Raw genomic sequence first — 22089 nt, forward strand, 5'->3', positions numbered from 1 at the left:
GAAAAATAAATCATTGTTTGTATCCAATTCAGTGTTCAATTAAATAAAGTTTGAAATTATTTCCACATCATTAGTTTTAAATTCAACAAGCAGTTGTATTTTGGCAGAATACTGAAAGCAGCAGAACTGAAAAACTGTATCTGTTTATTCATTGCAAGTAATATCGTTATTGTGATATTCAACAACATATATTTCTCATATCGTGTAGCCCTAGTAAACTTCTTCCACTTTACATGTGTTTTAGTAATGTAGTCATGTCTGTGGCGTTTAATCTACTGTTGTGCATTGTTCAATTAGTAATTACCGTAAATGACTGCGGCACATTCATGATGAACAGATTTCTGGTGAACATTTTAAACTTCTTCCAGTCCTTTAAAGATGGAAGCTGTCATGAAATTGTAGAAATGCCATTGACTTGTGTCATGTTTAGTTTTGAATTATGTCTGTTTTCACAATAAAAGAATAAAGTTACTGTGAGTATGTTTGTGGACTTTCGGTTTAACTTTTACACACGATAAGATGTCTCGGTGTCCCAGAGGTCTTCCAGGTCCAGCTGCAGCGTGAGAAACCCTCCAATCAGAGCAGTCAGTACGTGTCTTTCACTTTTTCATTTTCATATTGTGTGACAGAAAAGCTGTTTGGTTGGGTCTGTTGGAGGTTTGATTCACTCTTACATTAATATGTTTGTGTTGAAGACTTGACTGTTGGTATCAGTGCGGAAAGAAGACAGAGGTGGGGATGGATTTCATATTTTGGGAAACATGTTCAGCTTGTGTAATGAGTAGTCAGTGTCTACAGTTATTAAATCTTTCAGTCAGTAACGGAGTGGCAACAGTCCAAATGTCCTTTTATTGTGAAAATCTGCTCCTGTTGCAGCCCTTCCTGTCTGCTTCCTGACAGGTGGAGCTGGGACTCATTCAGGGAACAGCTCACCTGTGTCAGACATTTCTCTCCAGGTGGAAATATACCCTCTTCTTCATCAACTCTTTGGACTTTTTGAAGAAACTGTAAGTTGCTGTTTGATATTTTAAAAACACGTTAGACTTTGGTCTCTTCAGGGTTAGTTTCTGGCTCTGTAATGTTAAATATAATGTTTCTACTTCACGTCTTATTTCCTGAGAAAGTGTTAAGGACTCTTGTGTTGAAGATACATCTCCATGTTGGTGATTTACTGGAATCAAACAGCTGATCTTTATTTCCTTTCTCCAGCTGTCAGAAAAGAAACTGTTGTCTCCATCAGAGTAAAGTGGGACACAACACAACTGTAATGTTGCTGCTAAAAGGTTCAATGTTCAACGTTTGGCTTTATTGTCATTATAAGACAGAATTGTCCAATGAAATGCAATCGTCATTTACAGCTGGCTCTGATGAAGTTAAGTTACCGACCATGCTGCCTCTGTGGACTTTGGGCTAAAATATCGGAAAAAGTCAAAAATTGTCACAAAATATATTACATAAAGGCGACTAAAACTCTGAAAAAAGCAACAACAACATGGTCTGCGTGCAGTTTAGTGTCCCAAATTCCACTCTGGCCACATCAAGACCCGCCCTACAAAGCAGCTCCATTGGTTGGGGTTAGCATTTGACCTCGAGTGGTTAAGGTTAGGATAGCTGATTGGTCAGGGGACCTGTACAAACGGGGTTATATTAAGGGGAATTTGGGACACTAAACTGCACGTATACCCAAAAAACATAGAAAAAAGAGCAGCAAAAACGGCAAAAATTGTCCAAAAAGGCGATTAAAACTCAACAACAAAACAAAAGCAGCAAAAATGTCTGAAAAAGTGACAAAAACCTTAAAATAATTAACAGAACCTTGTAAAAAGCCCCCCCATAAATCCTGCCTATGTGTACATAGTTTTTGGGATCCTGATGTGTGAACATATATAATATATGATAGAAGAAATAGTGAGTTAATATGTGCTGGATGAGAGTGAATCCTTGGTGTTATTTAGAGATAATTTAGAGAAGATGGAGGTCAGTTGGTCCAACGTGTGTCTGAGAGAATGTTCCAGAACAAGCAGCCAGCTGACTGCTGGTTCTTTAGTTCTTCTTTCAGGAGAAGCATCTTTTAAATGTGTCCTCCTGGAGTCTGTCTGCTCTCTCTGTTGATCAGACACCATGACAGCACACAGCAGCACTGCTGCAGCTTGGATTCAACCATTTAGTCCTTCACTTCATCTCAGAGGAACACATGACACTCTCACACCTCCATTACATCACCATTACACTCTCACACCTCCATTACATCACCATTACACTCTCATACCTCCATTACATCCTCATTCCTCACATGGATCCATTAGAGGAGCAATACATCACATCAAAGGACAGAAAATCAATCATAAAAACATTTTTTATCTTTCAGATTTACTGTCTTTATACGAAGAAATTAAATACAAGGATTAACTTTTTAAAATAATTAAAATAATGTATGTATATATAATAAAAATGATTTAAAAAAGGGATATAGTATTACCAACTAAATAAATAAAATGTAATTTAAAAAGTAGGGTGAGTATGTAAGAGAAAAACATAGAAATGAAACTAATAAAAGCTGTAAACATGTTTTAATGTGTGAATATGTTTGTTGGAGATCTGCTTGTAGTTCCTGATGATGTCACCAGAGGGCGCCATGACGTCACTCACCACTTCAGAGATGAAGACAAACTGGGGACTTTGGGTTAGTTGGATTGTTCTTTATTTTGGTATTTCTCTCTAAAATAACAAATGACAACACCAATAATCAGTAACATTATAAATCATCATGTTGTTGTTTGTTAACAGTTAAAATAACTTTTAATTGAAATTTAATTTCCCATTCATCACTGCTGGTTGTTATAAAGAGTTACTGCTCCTCTGATCTCTGTTGTCAGTTTCTGGTTCTACAGGATTCTTTCTGTCTCCTCCTCCTCCTCCTCTTCATCCTGATGAAGCTGAAACATGTTTGTTGTTTTGCTATAAGAGACAAAGGTTTCAGTCGACACACGATAAGATGTCTCGGTGTCCCAGAGGTCTTCCAGGTCCAGCTGCAGCGTGAGAAACCCTCCAATCAGAGCAGTCCAGTACGTAAGTCTTTCACTTTTTCATTTTCATATTGTGTTGAGTTCAGGGACCAGAGAGTCTGTCTGTTTTCTCTCCATGTTAGTTATCTGCTCAGCCAGCTACTGGAACTTCCCACTGTGCTATTAGTACTTTTACTGCAGTAACATGTCATCAATGTGCTATTAGTACTTTTACTGCAGTAACATGTCATCAATGTGCTATTAGTACTTTTACTGCAGTAACATGTCATCAATGTGCTATTAGTACTTTTACTGCAGTAACATGTCATCAATGTGCTATTAGTACTTTTACTGCAGTAACAAGTCATCAATGTGCTATTAGTACTTTTACTGCAGTAACAAGTCATCAATGTGCTATTAGTACTTTTACTGCAGTAACATGTCATCAATGTGCTATTAGTACTTTTACTGCAGTAACATGTCATCAATGTGCTATTAGTACTTTTACTGCAGTAACATGTCATCAATGTGCTATTAGTACTTTTACTGCAGTAACATGTCATCAATGTGCTATTAGTACTTTTACTGCAGTAACAAGTCATCAATGTGCTATTAGTACTTTTACTGCAGTAACATGAATACTTGCTTTAATCTCAGAAGGAAAGCTTGTACTTGTTATTGTCTTCCATTTATCTGACAGCGTGCAGGACGGTGGACTGAGTATTTTCACCGTGTAGTATTAAGAGTTTGGAGTACTTCCACTGCATCACTGAGTCAGTTTAACAATAAAGTTTGTTCATCACATTTTAAACATGTTGTAACTCGATGTGTGGAAAGTCTCTCTGTTGTCAGAGTGTTTCTGGTTCTACAGGATTCTTTCTGTCTCCTCCTCCTCCTCCTCCTCTTCCTCCAGATGAAGCTGAAACAGGTTATAAAGTTAGGCAACATTTTGGCGAGGAGGAAACTGGCATGTCCATTTTCAAAGGGGTGTGTTGACCTCTGACCTCCAGGTATCTGAATGAAAATGTTTGTCTGGGCCGAGCCTTCTCTCCACAGACACGCCCTCTCTATGATAATCCATCCAGTTATTAGGCTCTTTGGAGATGAGTCAGGTCTGCGCAGAATTGATCACCGGTGATCGCCCCCCGTTGCATGCCGGTTAAATTTGCGTCCGACTTGATTCAGACTTGCTCTGCCATCATGCACACGTGGTCAATGATAACCTCACGAGATCAAGGCAGCTTTTCACCAACTGCAAGACCCATGCGGACCCAGGGCATGCTGGGAAACGCCGGCCTCTCAGCTGATCTAACAGCTGATTGGTTCAGAATTTTGAATTGGAGGGATTTTAGCTGCTATTTGTCTGATTTAAAGGCTTTACTGTACATAACACATGTTGTGTGACGTTAGAAGTCAGAGAGACTTAAAATCAACAACAGATCACATTTGAAGCATTTTGACAGCTACTCTGTCATAATAAAAACAGCTGGAGACTGTGTACAAGCTACTGCCGCCTGCTCTCGTCTACTTTACAGGCGAGGCGCAGCTCATCTCCAACAAGCCTATTATCAGGCAGCTGATGTCCTGCAGGCCTGTCTGCTCTGACGCAGCCTTGTTATCTGAAAACTTGTTCTGCATCTTTTCAGTGTAGCTCCTCTTCGCTCCACTGATCTCTTTAGTCAGTGTTTCTGGTTCTCCGGGATTCTTTCTGTCCTCTTCCTCCTCCTGACGAAGCTGAGTTCAGCTAGAAACCGGTTAGTTCTGGCTCTCCTGTTAAATGATGAAACACAGTGATGCCCCTTTGGCTCTCAATGTGCTGTCTGTAATGTGGAGTTCTCTGCTGAGGTTTTCTCTGTTAAAGTCCAGAGAACAGCAAGCAGACTTCACACTGTGCTATTAGTACTTTTACTGCAGTAACATGTCTGAATACTTGCTTTAATCTCAGAAGGAAAGCTTGTACTTGTTATTGTCCTCCATTTATCTGACAGTGTGTTACTAATGACTAATGTGAAGTCAACGTGAGCGTTACAGTATGCTGTAAGACAGAACAGGGGCCGAGTGGGGCGCAGTATTCAGTTGATTTTTCTTTAAACGTTATTATGGTGCATAACTTACTGGAACAAAACTCAGCAACGTGTTGTTGCTGGTGACTAGACCACTGGTTAAATATATGTATATTAAAGCGATACTGGCGTTAAAGACCCGCTGATTGCTGTCAGATTCTCTGATATGAATGCCCACGTTGTATTGTGGCTAATGGGCTTCAAATTCGCCCCACTCGGCCCCTGTTCTGTCTTACAGCATACTGTAATATTTCACCTGTAATAAGACCAAAATAATATCATTAAAATAAGGAAATGCATACCATGATAACATCTAAATAAATGTTGATAGATGTAGCATTATAGTTTTAAAAATATCCATTAACAACAAAGCATTCCAGCTTCCCTGGTAATAAGACCGAAATAATCAAATTAAAAACCCATAAACCATGAAAAGATCTGGTGAATACAGTAAATGTTGATTAAAACAGCAGTTATTGGGCTAAAAATACCAATAATAGCAAAGCTGTATACAGCTTATCTACTGCAGCCAGACTGGCAGAAAGAATTGTGCTGTGATCCAAGGTTATTTTAGTGTTGCATTTTTCATTATTTTTTTTTTTTTTTCATTTTGTTTTGACTTTTTGATTTTAAATTCAGTTTAGTTTTAATTAGTTTTTAAGGCGGGTTTGCTAGTTTACTTTTTTTTTTTTTTTTTTTTGAAAATGCTTAATTTTAGTTTAGTTTTTATTAGCTTTAGTCTTAGTTTTAGTCTTTTTCGTAATATGGGTTATTTGTCGGGGGTTTCAAAAAGGTCAGAAAAAGTATTGTGTAATAAAAACTCAACAAAAACATACAATTTTAGAAATATGTATTCACAATGTATTCAACAATAACACCAGTACAAACAATGCTAATATGATGATGAGCACAGATATGTAAACAGCCTACACAACAGCAGTAAGTGGAAAATGTGTAGTGACGTGTTCCAGGAAAAAACGTAAATAGCCAACAGACCAAAGAAGACAGACATGAACAGGTGTTTTGAACTTTGGTTTGAGTAAAGTTTTGTCTCTGTCATGCTGTCTGGCCCTGTATCCATACATCCGTGCCCTGTACCAGGGTTATTAGCTTCTGTTTTGGGGAGGTGGGCTTTGCATTCTCCTTTTACCTTGTTAAGGTAAGCTAGGTTAGCCTCCTTGTGTGCGCTTCTCAAATGTAGGCTACTTTCAAATTCGTGGGATTTTTCCCTGTAATAGATTGTCCACATATTTTACCACCTTCCACTGCAAGGCACTTCTATCTGACACAGTCATAATCAAACAGGTCTCTGCTGCTTTCTTCCAACTTTCAGTACCGCTATGATGATACCAGGCGAGGGGCATGGACATGTGTTCAATTTGACATGGAATTTCCAGTCGGAAACTATAGGTGTGTATGGGAAATGTCATGGTCAGAAATATATAACGTCATTTGCTCTATGAAAGACATTGACAAAGACGAAAACTAAGGACATTTACTCGATCATTTATTTTAGTTAGTTTTGCAAACAGACATTACAGTTTTAGTTTAGTTATTTTTTTTTGTAATGCCTCATTTTTATTTTTATTTCAGTTAATGACAATGTTTTTTCCCACCTAGTTTTCGTTATTTCGTTCATTTTCGTTAACGATAATAACCTTGCTGTGATCACAAAAGAGGCTTCCCATTGAAATACATTAGTTTAAAAAACGTGCTGATATCACGAAAAAACACAATATAAACGTGTCCTGTACACGACTCAATAGATTAAATTACGTGACCATATCACTGCCGTGAGACCTAGTTGTTGTCATAATGGAGTCTTGAATCAATACACACTGACAACAACCACAGTTAGACAGCGAGAAGAAACAAAGCTCTAATTGTAAAAATTTCTTCTGCTATCAGAAAACAAACCATCGTCTTCACGAGCGTAAAGTTAGACACAACAGGACTCTACTGTTTCCTTTGGAACCTTTCAGAATAAAATGTAGTGACCTAAATGCCTCTGGTACTGATGTGTGGAGGAGGATGCACAGGACAGAAAGGGGAGATCGATTGTCATGATGGAGTTTTGTCTCCATTAGAGGACAGAAAGGTGACATTAGTCCTGGGGCCTCATTTATAAAACTGCGTAGATTATATTCTGAAAGATTTTGTGTGCCAAAAACTCTGAATTTTTGTAGACAAAAACAATATTCTGATTTATAACACCTTGCGGTACACACCTGTACGCACTCTTCTCGTTATAAATACGGACGTGTGTTACCTTATGCGGTTGTGCACGAGCCTCATGCTCCTCCCAAGGTCGTCCCATATTTGTCCTAATAAGGTCCATGTTAATCAATCAATGAATATTGCAGCCTTGTAAAGGAGCCCTTGATGACCAATCATGAAACACGATTCATCGATTGTGAGATCGAGGTGCTCAGAGGTAGAACATCTAAACAAAATCCTGTTTGGAAGCCTTAACCCTTGTGTGGTGTTCATATTTTACTTAACAGATTTAGCTCAATTACCAATGATATATACGTCATTTATGGTTCATATTTGCCATTTACCCCTGTGAGATCACATTTACGATCATATGATCATTTCTGTTTTTGTGAGAAAACAAGGAAATTCAATTATAAAAAAGGTAAATAAATATAAACAAGATATTTGATCATTATTGGTGCTTATTCCTTAGAACTTATTCAGAACAGGTGAAAGAGCTTGAAATGTAACAATTTTGTAACTTTTTGTGGGAATAGCAGGTGCAGAAAGACAACACACACACACACAGACACCTACAATCGGACATGCCCACATATAGACGCACACAGATGCACAGACACACACACACACACACAAACACACAGTTAGGAGGAGGACACAGTTAAGTTTCATAGCACATACAATTATTACACACGGGTCCAGACCCGAACACCTTGTAATAGTTATGTGTAGGCGGTTGTACCGTGTGCAGTCATTGAAAATACGTTATTTGTTATGTTCTTCAAAGAAAATGAGCCAAGGCCGATGAGTTAGTTAGAAGAAATAATAAATAGCATATTTTTTCTTTATTATTAAAAGTTAGTGTGCTCACATCAACAGATTCTCACTCCCATCTCATAAAATACAGATGTTTGGTCAGGTGCCTTTGTCGTTCTTATTGATGCTAAAAGTCTCCTTTAGCGCCCGCTGCACGGTGTGGGAGGAGCCCCTGCCTCTCCCCGTTGCTGGCAGCCCCTCGCCGGGCACCGCGACTGGCTCTGGGTTGTCTTGGAAAGAACGGGATTGTTGGGTTCAGGGAAACAAAAACTGGGTTGAGTTCGATAAAACATGCATACCATCGGAGGTCACTAAAACGCAGTCTACAAAACCTTAGGAGCATTACGCACGATCACACGCATGATCAAAAGGTTGCAGAAAACTGGACGCATTTTTACGATGGAAATTCTTTATAAATCCCGACTTTTGCGAGGAATGTTGCGACGGCAAATTTCACCCTGCTTAAAGCAACTTTTTCTTGCGTAACAGGGTTTATAAATGAGGCCCCTGGAGTCTTTCCAATGTCCCTGTTCTCCCAGAAAGAAAATGGACGACAGAGCAGGATGAGCAGAGAACAGAAATCATTCACTGAAGAGCTTCAGACTTCATTTTCTGCTTGATAACTTCTAGTTTCTTCTGCACAGGGGCGTCGGACTGGGGGGAAAAAGGGGACTGAGTACCAGGGCCCTCGTGAGGAGGGCCCAAAAAGATGCTAGAATCAATAGCTGTGGATGCGGGGAGGGGCCCATAGAAAATGCCTTTCTACAGGGACCAGAATTTTGTGCTACGTCCCTGCTCCTGCAGCTTATGTTTCTGGAGATTAAAAAGTGGTCTTCCTCTCTTTCCAACAGGACCCATCAGAGACCAGACCCTGCTGAACCTGTACCTGAACATTAACCCAGCTGTGTGTCAATGAAGAGTAACCGATCCATGGAGACACCACTACTTTAAAAAACAAGGCGACCTGACCTTGAGGGGCGAATAGAAATGGAGGAGAGAGGATTGATGGAGAGACTTGAATGGCAGAAGGAGAGAATTGCAATGGAAAGTGAAATAGAAATGTTAAGAAGAAGATTGAGGTGAGGTCTCATTGGATGGAACTACGTCCCGTCTGGGTTGTTTTGTGTCATGTTAGTTTCATGCACACTCCTTCAAATAAAGTGTTTTTTTGTGGAAAGGAATTATTGTAGTTGATGACTGAAATGAAAATATTTTTGATAAATAATTTCTTGTCTCACTCAAAATATCTTTCTGTTTAGACATTTTGAAATATTATATTTAGATTTTTTTAATTCTGATTTCAAAAGATATTTGTATTGAGTTTTGGACATAAAGTAAAGCATTATTGGCAATTAATTGTTATTAATCAGGCCGCCATACATATTCATATTAATATTATATTTTGTGCAGGGAGACCATGTGACCCTCAATAAATGTTTTTTTTTTTATCAGGATCCAGCAGAGACCAGAGTCTCCTGAACCTGATCCTGATCCTGATCCTGATCCTGAACCTGAACCCAGCTGTGTGTCTATGAAGAGTGACCAGTCACATCAAGGCCTCATTAACTTTAAAGGAGAGCAACCCTCTGCTGAAAAGAGGTAAGCTGTTGTTATTATAATATTACTGATTTATGTTTTAACTTTTATGTAGAGAGTTTTTGGAGTTTATTTTCAGCATCTTTCTTCTTCACATCCATTTATATTCTCACATCTGAAAGTTTTTCAGTTAAACCAGTCTTCAACTCTTGACTTTAGGTAAATATTGGATCTTGTTCTGTCCAATATATTCTCTGGTGTTTTAGCTTTTTAACCAAGTTTTTTGTATAGTTCATTGAACTTCTTTGTGTTAATCTTGTTTTAGTTGCTGCTTGTATCTCCAGCAGTTTTTGCCAGGGAAGCTGGATTGCTTTTTTGTTGATTTATATTTTTAAACTATAATGCTACATCTATCAACATTTATTTAGATGTTATCATGGTATTCATTTCTTTACTTTAATAATATTATTTCGGTCTTATTACCTGTGAAATATTACAGTATATGCTGTAATACAGAACATTACGATATGATCCGAGCAGGAAGCATTCAAAGCCGATAGGCCTATCCCACAATGCAATGCAGCCATTCATTTCAAAGAATCGGGCAGCGATGAGCTGGTCTTTAACGCCAGGATCGCTTCAATATCGGAAAAACTACAAGTGCTCAAGCTTTGTAACAGCTTCTGTGGCGTTTGTTATGGGAGTTGTAGTTTTAAAGTATATTGGTATATTTCTCATAAGTAGAAGTTGGCAGTGTATAATTTTGGATACACCCTGGGGTTTTTTGGGATAGAGAACACACTGGTGTCATCAGATTTTAAAAATCGAATCGTTAAATAGGTGAAAATAGCTTATTACCATATTTGACAGTGCTTACAGTAGGTAATTTGGTGACCATATCTACATGACAGCTGAGGTCCAGAGCTTTCTATAACAGCTGGTTTTATGTGTGTAGAACCTTCTGTTGCTAAATGACAGGCCTTCATACATGTACTGGGTTCAAGGTTCAGAGGTCAATATTTCAAAGCAGGAGTAATGTATCCTCTTCAGACTGACATATGTTCCTCTCCAGGTTGAGACCTTTCCAACGATGTGTTTGCTATAGTCCTACAACAACGTTTTAATTTTTACACATCATGGAGACCACTTAGCAGGAGATACTTTATTGTCCCCAGAGGGATATTTGCCTTGAGTTCAAATGCTTCACAAATAACACTTGACATATTGTTTTATCATACAGCTGACATACTTACAATAAAAAACAACATGAACAAAGTGATATAGGCTAGACTGAAGCACATCACACAGCAACAATCTATTGCTCATCTTTCACAAACAGTGACAAGAGCAACACAACCATGCTTCATATCATGAAGCTATTGCACACCCTCAATCTCAAGCAACATTATTTAAAGTTTTAATTGAGGTAGGTCCAAATTAGGCCTATATCATCATCAACGTTTTTATAGTTTAGAAATGTTAAGTTTACCCATATCTTCTGCCAGAGGATAAGAGCTCATACTTGGCATGGAGAATAAAGATAGAGCAGACCATATTCTGTGTGCTTGCCTGGAGAGACTGGTTTCTATTCCTCTACACAACCTTCATGAGAGTCATAATAAAATTCTCTGTAATGCAGCCTTGTATAACATAAACCATCTGATTCACCGTGGGTGTCTGCTCTAAAATGATAACACACACTTTCAACACGGGCCTTCCAGCCAAAGGTGCATGTTGTCCATATGAACACCATTGGGCCTATAGGAGCAGAGCCGATGGATTGGTTCATCATTTATGACCTCTGATATCCTCTGACCCAGCTCTATCTCCAGAGTTACCTCAACTTCAGTTTCAAAGAGGGGGGTCAGCTTTTCTTAGACATGAGTAGGGGGGGGGGCACCAAGGAAAAAAGGTTGGGAACCACTGCTCTGACCCATGTCATGACCCTTTTCTCAGCTTGTAAAATGGTTGAATGAGATGTGTGAGTTTTGTCTTTGTGCAGTAGTGCTGAGGTAGAAGTGTGCCAAAAATGCCATATATATACAAATGTTGTATATGTATACATACCCAAACAAAGCTATATACATCTTACTCAGTGAACAAAAACCTCGGTAACAATCTGCTTATCCTTTTAATTTCCTGAAAATGCTTCTTAAAACTAGTCCCTTCTTAATTTAGAAAAAGTAGTCTCAGTAAAGGCTACAAAGGATGGCTACAAGCTGTAACCACGGTGATTGATATGAGGATCATCTTCTGAATATAATCTGAATATAATCTGAATATGTTAGGCCTACCATAAATTGATATTTCAAAAAAGTAATTTATTTAAAACAACTAATAATGCAGTGTGATTTTAAATCAAACTAAGTCCCACACATAAATATACTCATGTTTTTCCCCTTTAGTCTTTGCTATTAATATTCATCAACTGCAAAATTAGAAAATTGCGTTTTTAAATAACTATGTATGGAAAATAAAATAAAAAATGCTTCTCTTTGTATATAGTTTATTGTTTTTCACAACAGTACAATTCAAAACAAATGCAAATTAGTCAAACAAGCCATTAGGCTGTGTTTCTAAACACTCAACTGTAGGTATTTTATATAGTATATATAAGGCAAATCAAAGTGCTAAATATAAAACACAATTTTTTCATTATTAGTATTTTATTGTGTAAATTCTCACGTACAACGTGGAACATTCTTTCACAGACGAAATGTGGAATTTCCACGTCACTTCCGCGGATTCGTTTAAACGTAGACAAATACATGAAACTGTATTTTAATATTATAACTATCTTTATTGTTTAACTCCTCAAATACAACATTAGAAAAAAACATTAATATTACGAATGTTAGGCCTATATATTTTTATCTTCGTATCCGCCGAGCGGGACGTACTACGTCACTTCCGGAGTTTTCGCGGATTCGTTTAAACGTTATTATGGTTCATAACTTACTGGAACAAAACTGAGCAACGTGTTGTTGCTGGTGACACAATCACTGACTGTATGTATGTATATTGAAGCGATACTGACCACTGACTGTATATATATGTATATTGTAGTGATACTGACCACTGACTGTATATATGTATATTGAAGTGATACTGACCACTGACTGTATATATGTATATTGAAGTGATACTGACCACTGACTGTATATATGTATATTGTAGTGATACTGACCACTGACTGTATATATGTATATTGAAGTGATACTAACCACTGACTGTATATATGTATATTGAAGCGATCCTGGCGTTAAAGACCAGCTGATCGCTGCCCGATTCTTTGAAATGAATGGCCGCATTGCATTGTGGGATAGGCCTATCGGCTTTGAATGCTTCCTGCTCGGATCATATCGTAATGTTCTGTATTACAGCATATACTGTAATATTTCACCGGTAATAAGACCGAAATAATATTATTAAAGTAAAGAAATGAATACCATGATAACATCTAAATAAATGTTGATAGATGTAGCATTATAGTTTAAAAAATATAAATCAACAAAAAAGCAATCCTGCTTCCCTGGCCGAAATATACCAAAATAATAACATTAAAAGAAATACATATAAACCATGATAATATCTCGTGAATAATGTTGATTAAAACAGCGGTTATTGGGCTAAAAATACCAATAACTGTCACAGATTTCAAGTTAAGGGGCGGGGGGCGTGTGCTTTTCTTTCGGCGATATCCGACGGTGAGGGAATAACATGAATGTCTATCTGACGGACCCCCTCGTCGAAAAATAACGTCAAGGGTACCCCTATTTCGTTGAAACTTGATGCCAGGGTCCTTGACCATACGTCGTACATTTGACGAGTAGGGAGTGAGACTGTGTTGCTCTGTGTAACAGTATCCATCAAAGACCAGACTCTGCTGAACCTGAACCCAGCTGTGTGTCCTTCAAGAGCGACTGGTCAAAAGGTCGCTATATGGACTTTAAATGTCAAGAACCCTCTGCTGAAAAGAGACAAGCTGTTAATAATAATCTAATATTGCTGATTCATGTTTCAGCTTTTATGTATCCAGAAAAGTTTTGAAATTTATTTTCATCATCTTTCTTCTTCACATATATTTATATTCTCACATCTGAAAGCTGTCCAGTAAGACCAGTCTTCAACTGTAGCTCTCATCTTAATATTGGACCTGGTTTGGTCCAATTTTAACTGGTGTTTTAGCCCCATTAAAAAGCATTTTAAATCTCCCATAGCCATAGGGTCAGGACACTATTTGCCATGAAAAATCATGAATGGCAAAAATTCTTCCCAAATGTTCTTCTCCAACTGGGAATACCAGGGGGATAGTAGGGATGTACAGTACAGGCCAAAAGTTTGGACACACCTTGTCATTCAATGCGTTTCCTTTTTATTTTCATGACAATTTACATTGTAGATTCTCACTGAAGGCATCAAAAGTATGAATGAACACATATGGAATTATGTACTTAACAAAAAAGTGTAAAATAACTGAAAACATGTCTTATATTTTAGATTCTTCAAAGTAGCCACCCTTTGCTTTTTTTTTAATAAGGGAAATAATTCCACTAATTAACCCTGACCAGGCACACCTGTGAAGGTAAAACCATTTCAGGTGACTACCTCATGAAGCTCATTGAGAGAACACCAAGGGTTTGCAGAGTTATCAAAAAAAGCAAAGAATGGCTACTTTGAGGAATCTAAAATATAAGACATGTTTTCAGTTATTTCACATTTTTTTGTTACATAATTCCATATGTGTTTTCATTCATAGTTTTGATGCCTTCAGTGAAAATCTACAATGTAAATAATCATGAAAATGGCTATTACTTCAAGGTGTGTCCAAACTTTTGGCCTGTACTATATGCACCTCAGAGTGCCCGTTCCAGAGTAACTTCAATTGCACATCCCCCCTGGAGAACCAGCGACCCTTGGTAAGAGTTTGTGTCACCTGTGTCAAGACAATATTTGCCATAAAAAGACTTCTGCCATTTGAATCTGGGCACTTAAAGGAACACGCCGACTTATTGGGAATTTAGCTTATTCACTGTAACCCCCAGAGTTAGACAAGTCGATACATACCCTTCTCATCTCCGTTAAACTCTCTGACGGCTCCAGCGGCATCAGGCCAGCACAGAACATGCAGGTAACTGGTTCCAGTAATCCTACTGCTCCCAATAACTGACAAAATAATGCCAACATGTTCCTATTTACATGTTGTGATTTGTAGAGTCACAGCGTGTACAAAAAACAACGTAACGTGAGACACAGCCGTCTTTTAACCGTAAAAAAATCGGGAACTATATTCTCAGGCATCAGAATATAGTACTTGGGCGGAATGATTTGCTTTGCAGCAACCTGTCTGAGAATATAGTTCCCGGTTTGTTTACGGTTAGAAGATGGCTGTTTCTCATGTTACGTTGTTTTTTGTACACGCTGTGACCCTACAAATCACAACATGTAAATAGGAACATGTTGGCGTTATTTTGTCACTTTTGTCACAATTTGGAGCAGTAGGATTACTGGAACCATTCATCTGCATGTTCTGTGCTGGCCTGATGCCGCTGGCGGTGTCAGACAGCCTTACAGCACGCACGGAGATGAGAAGGGTATGTATCGACTTGTCGAACTCTGGGGGTTACGGTGAATAAGTTTCAGTGAATGGGTTCATGAGGCAAAGCTGTGTTCCTGTAACCCGACTCCGCCAGATGGATTGCTTCGCATTTGCTCGGCATATCCATCTGGGAACTTTCCGTTGGAAAACTTTTGGGAAGGGGCGGAAATATTGGTTAGCTGATTGGATGAACCATCTGTCTATCACCTATGTTGGTGATAGACGGGCCAAATTAACCAAACAGATCCAAGAAGCGTATGAAAATACAACCACAAGCCCGCCCCTGCTGCTGCAGGCAAAGAATAGCTTGTTAGCTCAGCAAGCAAGCAACATGTCGGTAAAGGATATTTGCCGTTTGTGTAACGAGAATTTAGGAATAAAAGGCACCATTTCAGGTTCCCGGTCCATATTCCAAAAGAAGGATCCAAGAGAAGTAAAGCATTAGCGAGCAGCTAACAGAATTAGGGCTATCGCTGTCTGAAAATACTGGTTAGCTGATTGGATAAACCATCTGTCATCACCACCTAACCCACTTCAAAACTAATGCTTATTGGCCTGGTCGTTTGGCGAACGGCTCCAAATTTTCTCTATCTCAAGATGCCAGACTGATCTACAAGTGGAAAACTGGAGCTCGCGAGATCAGGATGGTCTCACGAGGCTATTGTTCCTGCCCGGCCGAAGAGTCGCTGCCGCCGGCCACGGAAATCTCCGCCTCCTCCTGACATCACTTTGAAAGTCGAGATCTTGAGTTTGAAAGTCGAGATCTTGAGTTTAGTGTTTGCCCCCAGTACGTGTATTATTTTATTTAGTCTTTTTTTATTTATTTATTTTTTTTTTATTTCAGCACCATCAACACTTAAATGTTAGGGGAAACCATGTGATTAAATGTTTTAAGCAACACTTTAAGTCACAGGACATTTACCTTGTGTTTGTCTGTGTGGACAGATGATGTGAGCTAATTCTTCCTGATTCCTGTACAGAGTGGACCAGGAGATCTCAGAGGTTCCCAGTGGCCAGTCTGCCAAGCAGCATCAAACACACCTGGACTCCATATTTATGGTCTGTACATGTACAACAACTACTTTTACATCTATTCTGTTCACAATCATCTCCATGCTGCACTTTTCAGACCAGTGGATTTTCAGTCAGTCCAACATGGATATGATATTTGCTTCCATGATTTCTGTTTGATTGTGTCATTCATATAATCTTCTGTTACAGCTGCTGGAGGAGGACATTGTCACTTTTGTGAAGAATGAGCTGAAGAATATCCAGAAGGTTCTGAGTCCAGATTACCCACAATGCTCAGAGACACAGAGAGAGGATGAGGATGAAGAGCAGAGGAGGAGCAGAGAGGAATTTCTGAAGATCACACTGCACTTCTTGAGGAGAATGAAGCAGGACGAGCTGGCTGAACGTCTACAGAGCAGTAAGAGGATTTCTCTAAATATTTAACTTGCTGGACTAATGGGACGTTTACTAATGTCTCCAGAGATACAGTATGTTCCTTTTTTCAATAAAAAATTATTTAATGAGCTTTTTTGTTATGTATTCATTCAGGACGTCCAGCAGGAGTTTGTAAGCGTAAACTGAAATCTCTCCTAAACAAGAAGTTTCACTGTGTGTTTGAGGGGATTGCTAAAGCAGGAAACCATACCCTTCTGAATCAGATGTTCACAGAGATCTACATCACAAAGGGAGGGACTGCAAAGGTCAATGCTGAACATGAGGTCAGACAGATTGAAACAGCATCCAGGAAATCGGACAGACCAGAAACAACAATCAGACGAGAAGACATCTTTAACACCCCACCTGGAAGAGATGAACCAATCAGAACAGTGATGACAAAGGGAGTGGCTGGCATCGGGAAAACAGTCATAACACAGAAGTTCACTCTGGACTGGGCTGAAGACAAAGCCAACCAGGACATCCACTTCACATTTCCATTCACCTTCAGAGAGCTGAATGTGCTGAAAGAGAGAAAGTACAGCTTGGTGGAACTTGTTGATTACTTCTTTAGTGAAAGCAGAGAAGCAGGAATCTGCAGAATTGAAGAGTTCCCGGTTGTGTTCATCTTTGATGGTCTGGATGAGTGTCGACTTCCTCTGGACTTCCTCAACACTAAAATCCTGACTGATGTTACAGAGTCTACCTCAGTGGGTGTGCTGCTGACAAACCTCATCAGGGGGAATCTGCTTCCCTCTGCTCGCCTCTGGATAACCACACGACCTTCTGCAGCCAATCAGATTCCTCCTGAATGTGTTGACATGGTGACAGAGGTCAGAGGGTTCACCGACCCACAGAAGGAGGAGTACTTCAGGAAGAGATTCAGAGATGAGGAGCAGGCCAACAGAATCATCTCCCACATCAAGACATCACGAATCCTCCACATCATGTGTCACATCCCAATCTTCTGTTGGATCACTGCTACAGTTCTGGAGGATGTGCTGAAGACCCGAGAGGGAGAAGAGCTGCCCAAGACCCTGACTGAGATGTACATCCACTTCCTGGTGGTTCAGTCCAAAGTGAAGAACATCAAGTATGATGGAGGAGCTGAGACAGATTCACCCTGGAGTCCAGAAACCAGGAAGATGATGGAGTCTCTGGGAAAACTGGCTTTTGAGCAGCTGCAGAAAGGCAACCTGATCTTCTATGAATCAGACCTGACAGAGTGTGGCATCGATATCCCAGTAGCCTCAGTGTACTCAGGAGTGTTCACACAGATCTTAAAAGAGGAGAGAGGATTGTACCAGGACAAGGTGTTCTGCTTCATCCATCTGAGTGTTCAGGAGTTTCTGGCTGCTCTTCATGTCCATCTGACATTCACCAACTCTGGAGTCAACCTGCTGTCAGAAGAACAAACATCATCAACACGTTTCTACCAGAGTGCTGTGGACAAGGCCTTACAGAGTCCAAATGGACACTTGGACTTGTTCCTTCGCTTTCTACTGGGTCTTTCACTGCAGACCAATCAGAATATCCTGCAAGGTCTGCTGACACAGACACGAAATAGCTCAAAGACCAATCAGGAAACTGGAGGAGTACATTAAAGAGATCAGTATGAATCAATCTGCAGAGAGAAGCATCAATCTGTTCCACTGTCTGAATGAACTGAATGATCGTTCTCTAGTGGAGCAGATCCAACGGTACCTGAGTTCAGGAAGTCTCTCCACAGATAAACTGTCTCCTGCTGAGTGGTCAGCTCTGGGCTTCATCTTACTGTCATCAGAAGAAGATCTGGACGTGTTTGACCTGAAGGAATACGGTGCTTCCGAAGAGGCTCTTCTGAGGCTGCTGCCAGTGGTCAAAGCCTCCAAGAAAGCTCTGTAAGTGAGATTTATTGATCATTAAATACTCTGATATCTTTCTACAGGAGTTAGATATAAATAACTTGTTTTTGTCCTGTTGTCTCTCCAGACTAAATGGCTGTAACCTGTCGAAGAGAAGCTGTGAAGCTCTGTCCTCAGTTCTCAGCTCCCAGTCCTCTAGTCTAAGAGAGCTGGACCTGAGTAACAACAACCTGCAGGATTTAGGAGGGAAGCTGATCTCTGTTGGACTGGAGAGTCCACACTGCTCACTGGAGACTCTCAGGTTAGGATTCATTAACCCATTCAACTGATGACCATTTAAAATGTGATTAACTTTAGTTGATAAACAGCTGACGCAGCTTTGTGTCTGCTGATACGATAAACTTCAGCAATAGTTATTAGACTCAGAGAATTACTTTGCCAGAGGGTTTTTTATCATTTGCTTTTGTAGTTGACTAATTGAATAACACAAATGATTTCAAAGGTGTATTCTAAATCTGGACCAAAATGTGTATTTGCAGTCTTTCAGGCTGTCTGATCTCAGAGGAAGGCTGTTCTTCTCTGGTCACAGCTCTGAGCTCACACCCCTCCCATCTGAGAAAGCTGGACATAAGCTACAATCATCCGGGAGCCTCGGGTGTGAAGCTACTGTCAGTGGGACTGGAGGATCCTCTCTGGAGACTGGACACTCTCAGGTACAAACACTGGATAGACATTAAAAGGAGATATTTGTGTAGGAAATTTTAAAGGAGAAAATCTCCAGGAACTAAAATGATAACTCCCTTTTGTTAATAATTGATATACTGTAGTTTGGACAGATATTTGTATGTTCAAGGAACTGTCCGTGGTTTTAAGAAATATCCTGTTTTTCCCTCTTTCCCGGGTTCAAATCAGTCTCAACTCAAGTCCATGACAGGTTTAGCCTAGCTGAGCACAAATCATTGTGCTTTCTATGCAGTAAGAGTGTGTGGATGAAGCATTAATTAACTCTTTCAGCAGACTAGTTAGCTAGAGGTTTTAAATGTCAGTTGAATTCAAGTCAATTTTATTTATAGTATAAATTCATAACAAGAGTTATCTCAAGACACTTTACAGATAAAGTAGGTCTAGACCACACTCTATAATTTACAAAGACCCAACAATTCTAGTAAATCCCCCAAGAGCAAGCATTTAGTGCAGACCCAATTCTAAGTTCATTACTGTTGGATTCACATGTTTGATTAGTGCTAAGTACTATAACAATGTGAGGTGTTCTGAGTGTCCGAGATGGGGAAGGGGAACTACTTTGTATGCATCAGCTACATTAGTGTAAACTTGGTCTAAAATCCTTTCTCCTCTTGGGGGGCATGATACATTTTTATGGAATTTAGGCAGTACAGTCTTTAGATTTGAGTGGTTAAAGTCACCCATAACAATTAAGGCTGCCTCTGGGGTGTATAGTTTGTTGTTTACTAATAGCTGAATCCAGTTCTTTCATGGCAATTTTAGCATTAGCATCATGAGGTATGTAAACTGCTGTTATTACAGTTGATGTAAACTCTCTGGGAAGATAGAAAGGTCTACACTGAACCATGAGATACTAAAGGTTAGCTGAGCAGTGACTCTTGGTGATAGTGATGTCCGTGCATGTTTTGTTAAAATAAATGCACAAACCCCCACCTCTGGTTTTGCTGGAGTCAACAGCTGTTGAATAGGTATTCCACTCCTTTAAACTGCTGGTTGCTATGGACGCTGCTATAGCTGAACCCGCAGATCTAGCATGTTATTTGTATCATATGTGTTAAAATGGAGATGAAAATTCCAGTTATAAGGATTATCCTGTTTTTGATCATGTTCAGGATATGATGTTTAGGCTACATGGCACACAGAGAAATCAGGTTATTCACATCCCCGTACATGCTCACCATCAGCTCTCTCTATTTCTCTCTTTATTTTGTTATTTAACCTTTATTTATACAGGTAATCTCAATGAGACACAGGGTCCCATTCAGAGAGACCTCAAGAGACAATACACAACATCAGTTACAGACAACCAGATTACAATGGTATACACAATATGTACTCTACAATATTTAAACTAAAGTGCCAAGTAGACTGAAAACACTAAAGTACTAAACACAAGAAAAGGATTCCCAAGATTGTTTTTTTAAGTAGCCTTAAAATGAGTTTAAAATCCCCTAGTGGGATCAAATTAGACAGTTTTAGATCATGTTGCTGTCTGTGTCTCTCTCTCTCTCTCTCTCTCTCTCTCTCTCTCTCTCTCTCTAGTTGTTAAGTTAGGGCATCATAAACTTTGTAAAACTTTTGTCTAAGTCAAATTCATAATTGTCCAAACGTAATAGGCACACGCTGTTATTTGTACTCTATAACATATCTCATTCATTTCCCTCTGTAGGGCTTTTATTTTCATGCAGCTTTGGTTGAATAACACAGTGTTCATATAGCCTATAGATCAGTTTATCAGGAACTAGAGATGGACATCTCCATCGAATAAAACAAAAACCTGTAGTTTCAGTAATATTCTCATGACCTGGTCATTATGATATGATAAAGTACGCTCGGAACACATTCTCATACACATCAAATAACCTATAATAAGAAAAGCTGATAAGAACAACTGAGGAGGACCTTTGTTGTGCGTACTATGAAATAAAATATTGACTTAGACCTCCTCTATCTGGAAAGTGTCCTGAGGACACTTTAAAGGAAATTAAACTGAAGCAGCCCAAATATGAATATAAATGAGTACATTCCAACCCTACATTTGATCAGAATGAAGCTGTGTGAGAGTGATGTAACGTCCTTTCAGGGTGGAGCCTGCTGGAGTCAGATGGCTGACACCAGGTCTGAGGAAGTGTAAGTGTGTTTTTAATTTCATTCATCAAACTGTGACATCACTCATTCAACCCTCTGATGTCATCATCAAAGTGCTGATTGGTTAATAAGCTCAGGTGTGCTGTGTCTCCTTCTCTCCGTCAGATTCCTGTGAACTCACACTGGACACAAACACAGTGAGCAAAAAACTCAAACTGTCTGACAACAACAGGACGGTGACATTAGTGGAGGAGGATCAACCATATCCTGATCATCCAGAGAGGTTTGACCCCTGGCCTCAGCTGCTGTGTAGAGATTATCTGACTGGTCGCTGTTACTGGGAGGTTGAGAGGAGAAGAGATGTTTCTATAGCAGTGAGTTACAGAGGAATCAGCAGGAGAGGAGACAGTGATGACTGTTCGTTTGGAAGGAATGATCAGTCCTGGCGTCTGTTCTGCTTTGATGATGGTTACTTTGTCTGGCATAATAAGAGAGGAACAACCATCTCCTCCTCTGTCTCTGGTAGAGTAGCAGTGTATGTGGACTGTCCGGCTGGCTCTCTGTCCTTCTACTCAGTCTCCTCTGACTCACTGATCCACATCTACACCTTCAACACCACATTCACTCAGCCTCTCTATCCTGGGTTTGGGTTTTCGTTCACTTCTTCTGGTGCCTCAGTATCTCTGTGTTCTGTGTTGGACGGAGAGTCTCCTCCTGCTTCTCACTGCTGA

General features: G+C 39.5%; 1 protein-coding gene across 1 annotated transcript in view; it reads left to right on the forward strand.

Annotated features, from left to right (window-relative positions):
• The window catches only part of LOC114551723 (NLR family CARD domain-containing protein 3-like), a 50437-nt gene extending 28348 nt beyond the window's left edge, over positions 1-22089 (forward strand). Inside the window, exons 16-19 of the mRNA XM_028572688.1 lie at positions 18654-18827; positions 19066-19239; positions 21317-21338; positions 21529-22089. Coding sequence (XP_028428489.1) covers positions 18654-18827; positions 19066-19239; positions 21317-21338; positions 21529-22089 — 931 coding nt within the window. The remainder of the gene's footprint in view (positions 1-18653; positions 18828-19065; positions 19240-21316; positions 21339-21528) is intronic.

This window comes from Perca flavescens, unplaced genomic scaffold (genome assembly GCF_004354835.1).
Source record: "Perca flavescens isolate YP-PL-M2 unplaced genomic scaffold, PFLA_1.0 EPR50_1.1_unplaced_scaf_4, whole genome shotgun sequence".
In the NCBI taxonomy this organism is placed as follows: domain Eukaryota; kingdom Metazoa; phylum Chordata; class Actinopteri; order Perciformes; family Percidae; genus Perca; species Perca flavescens.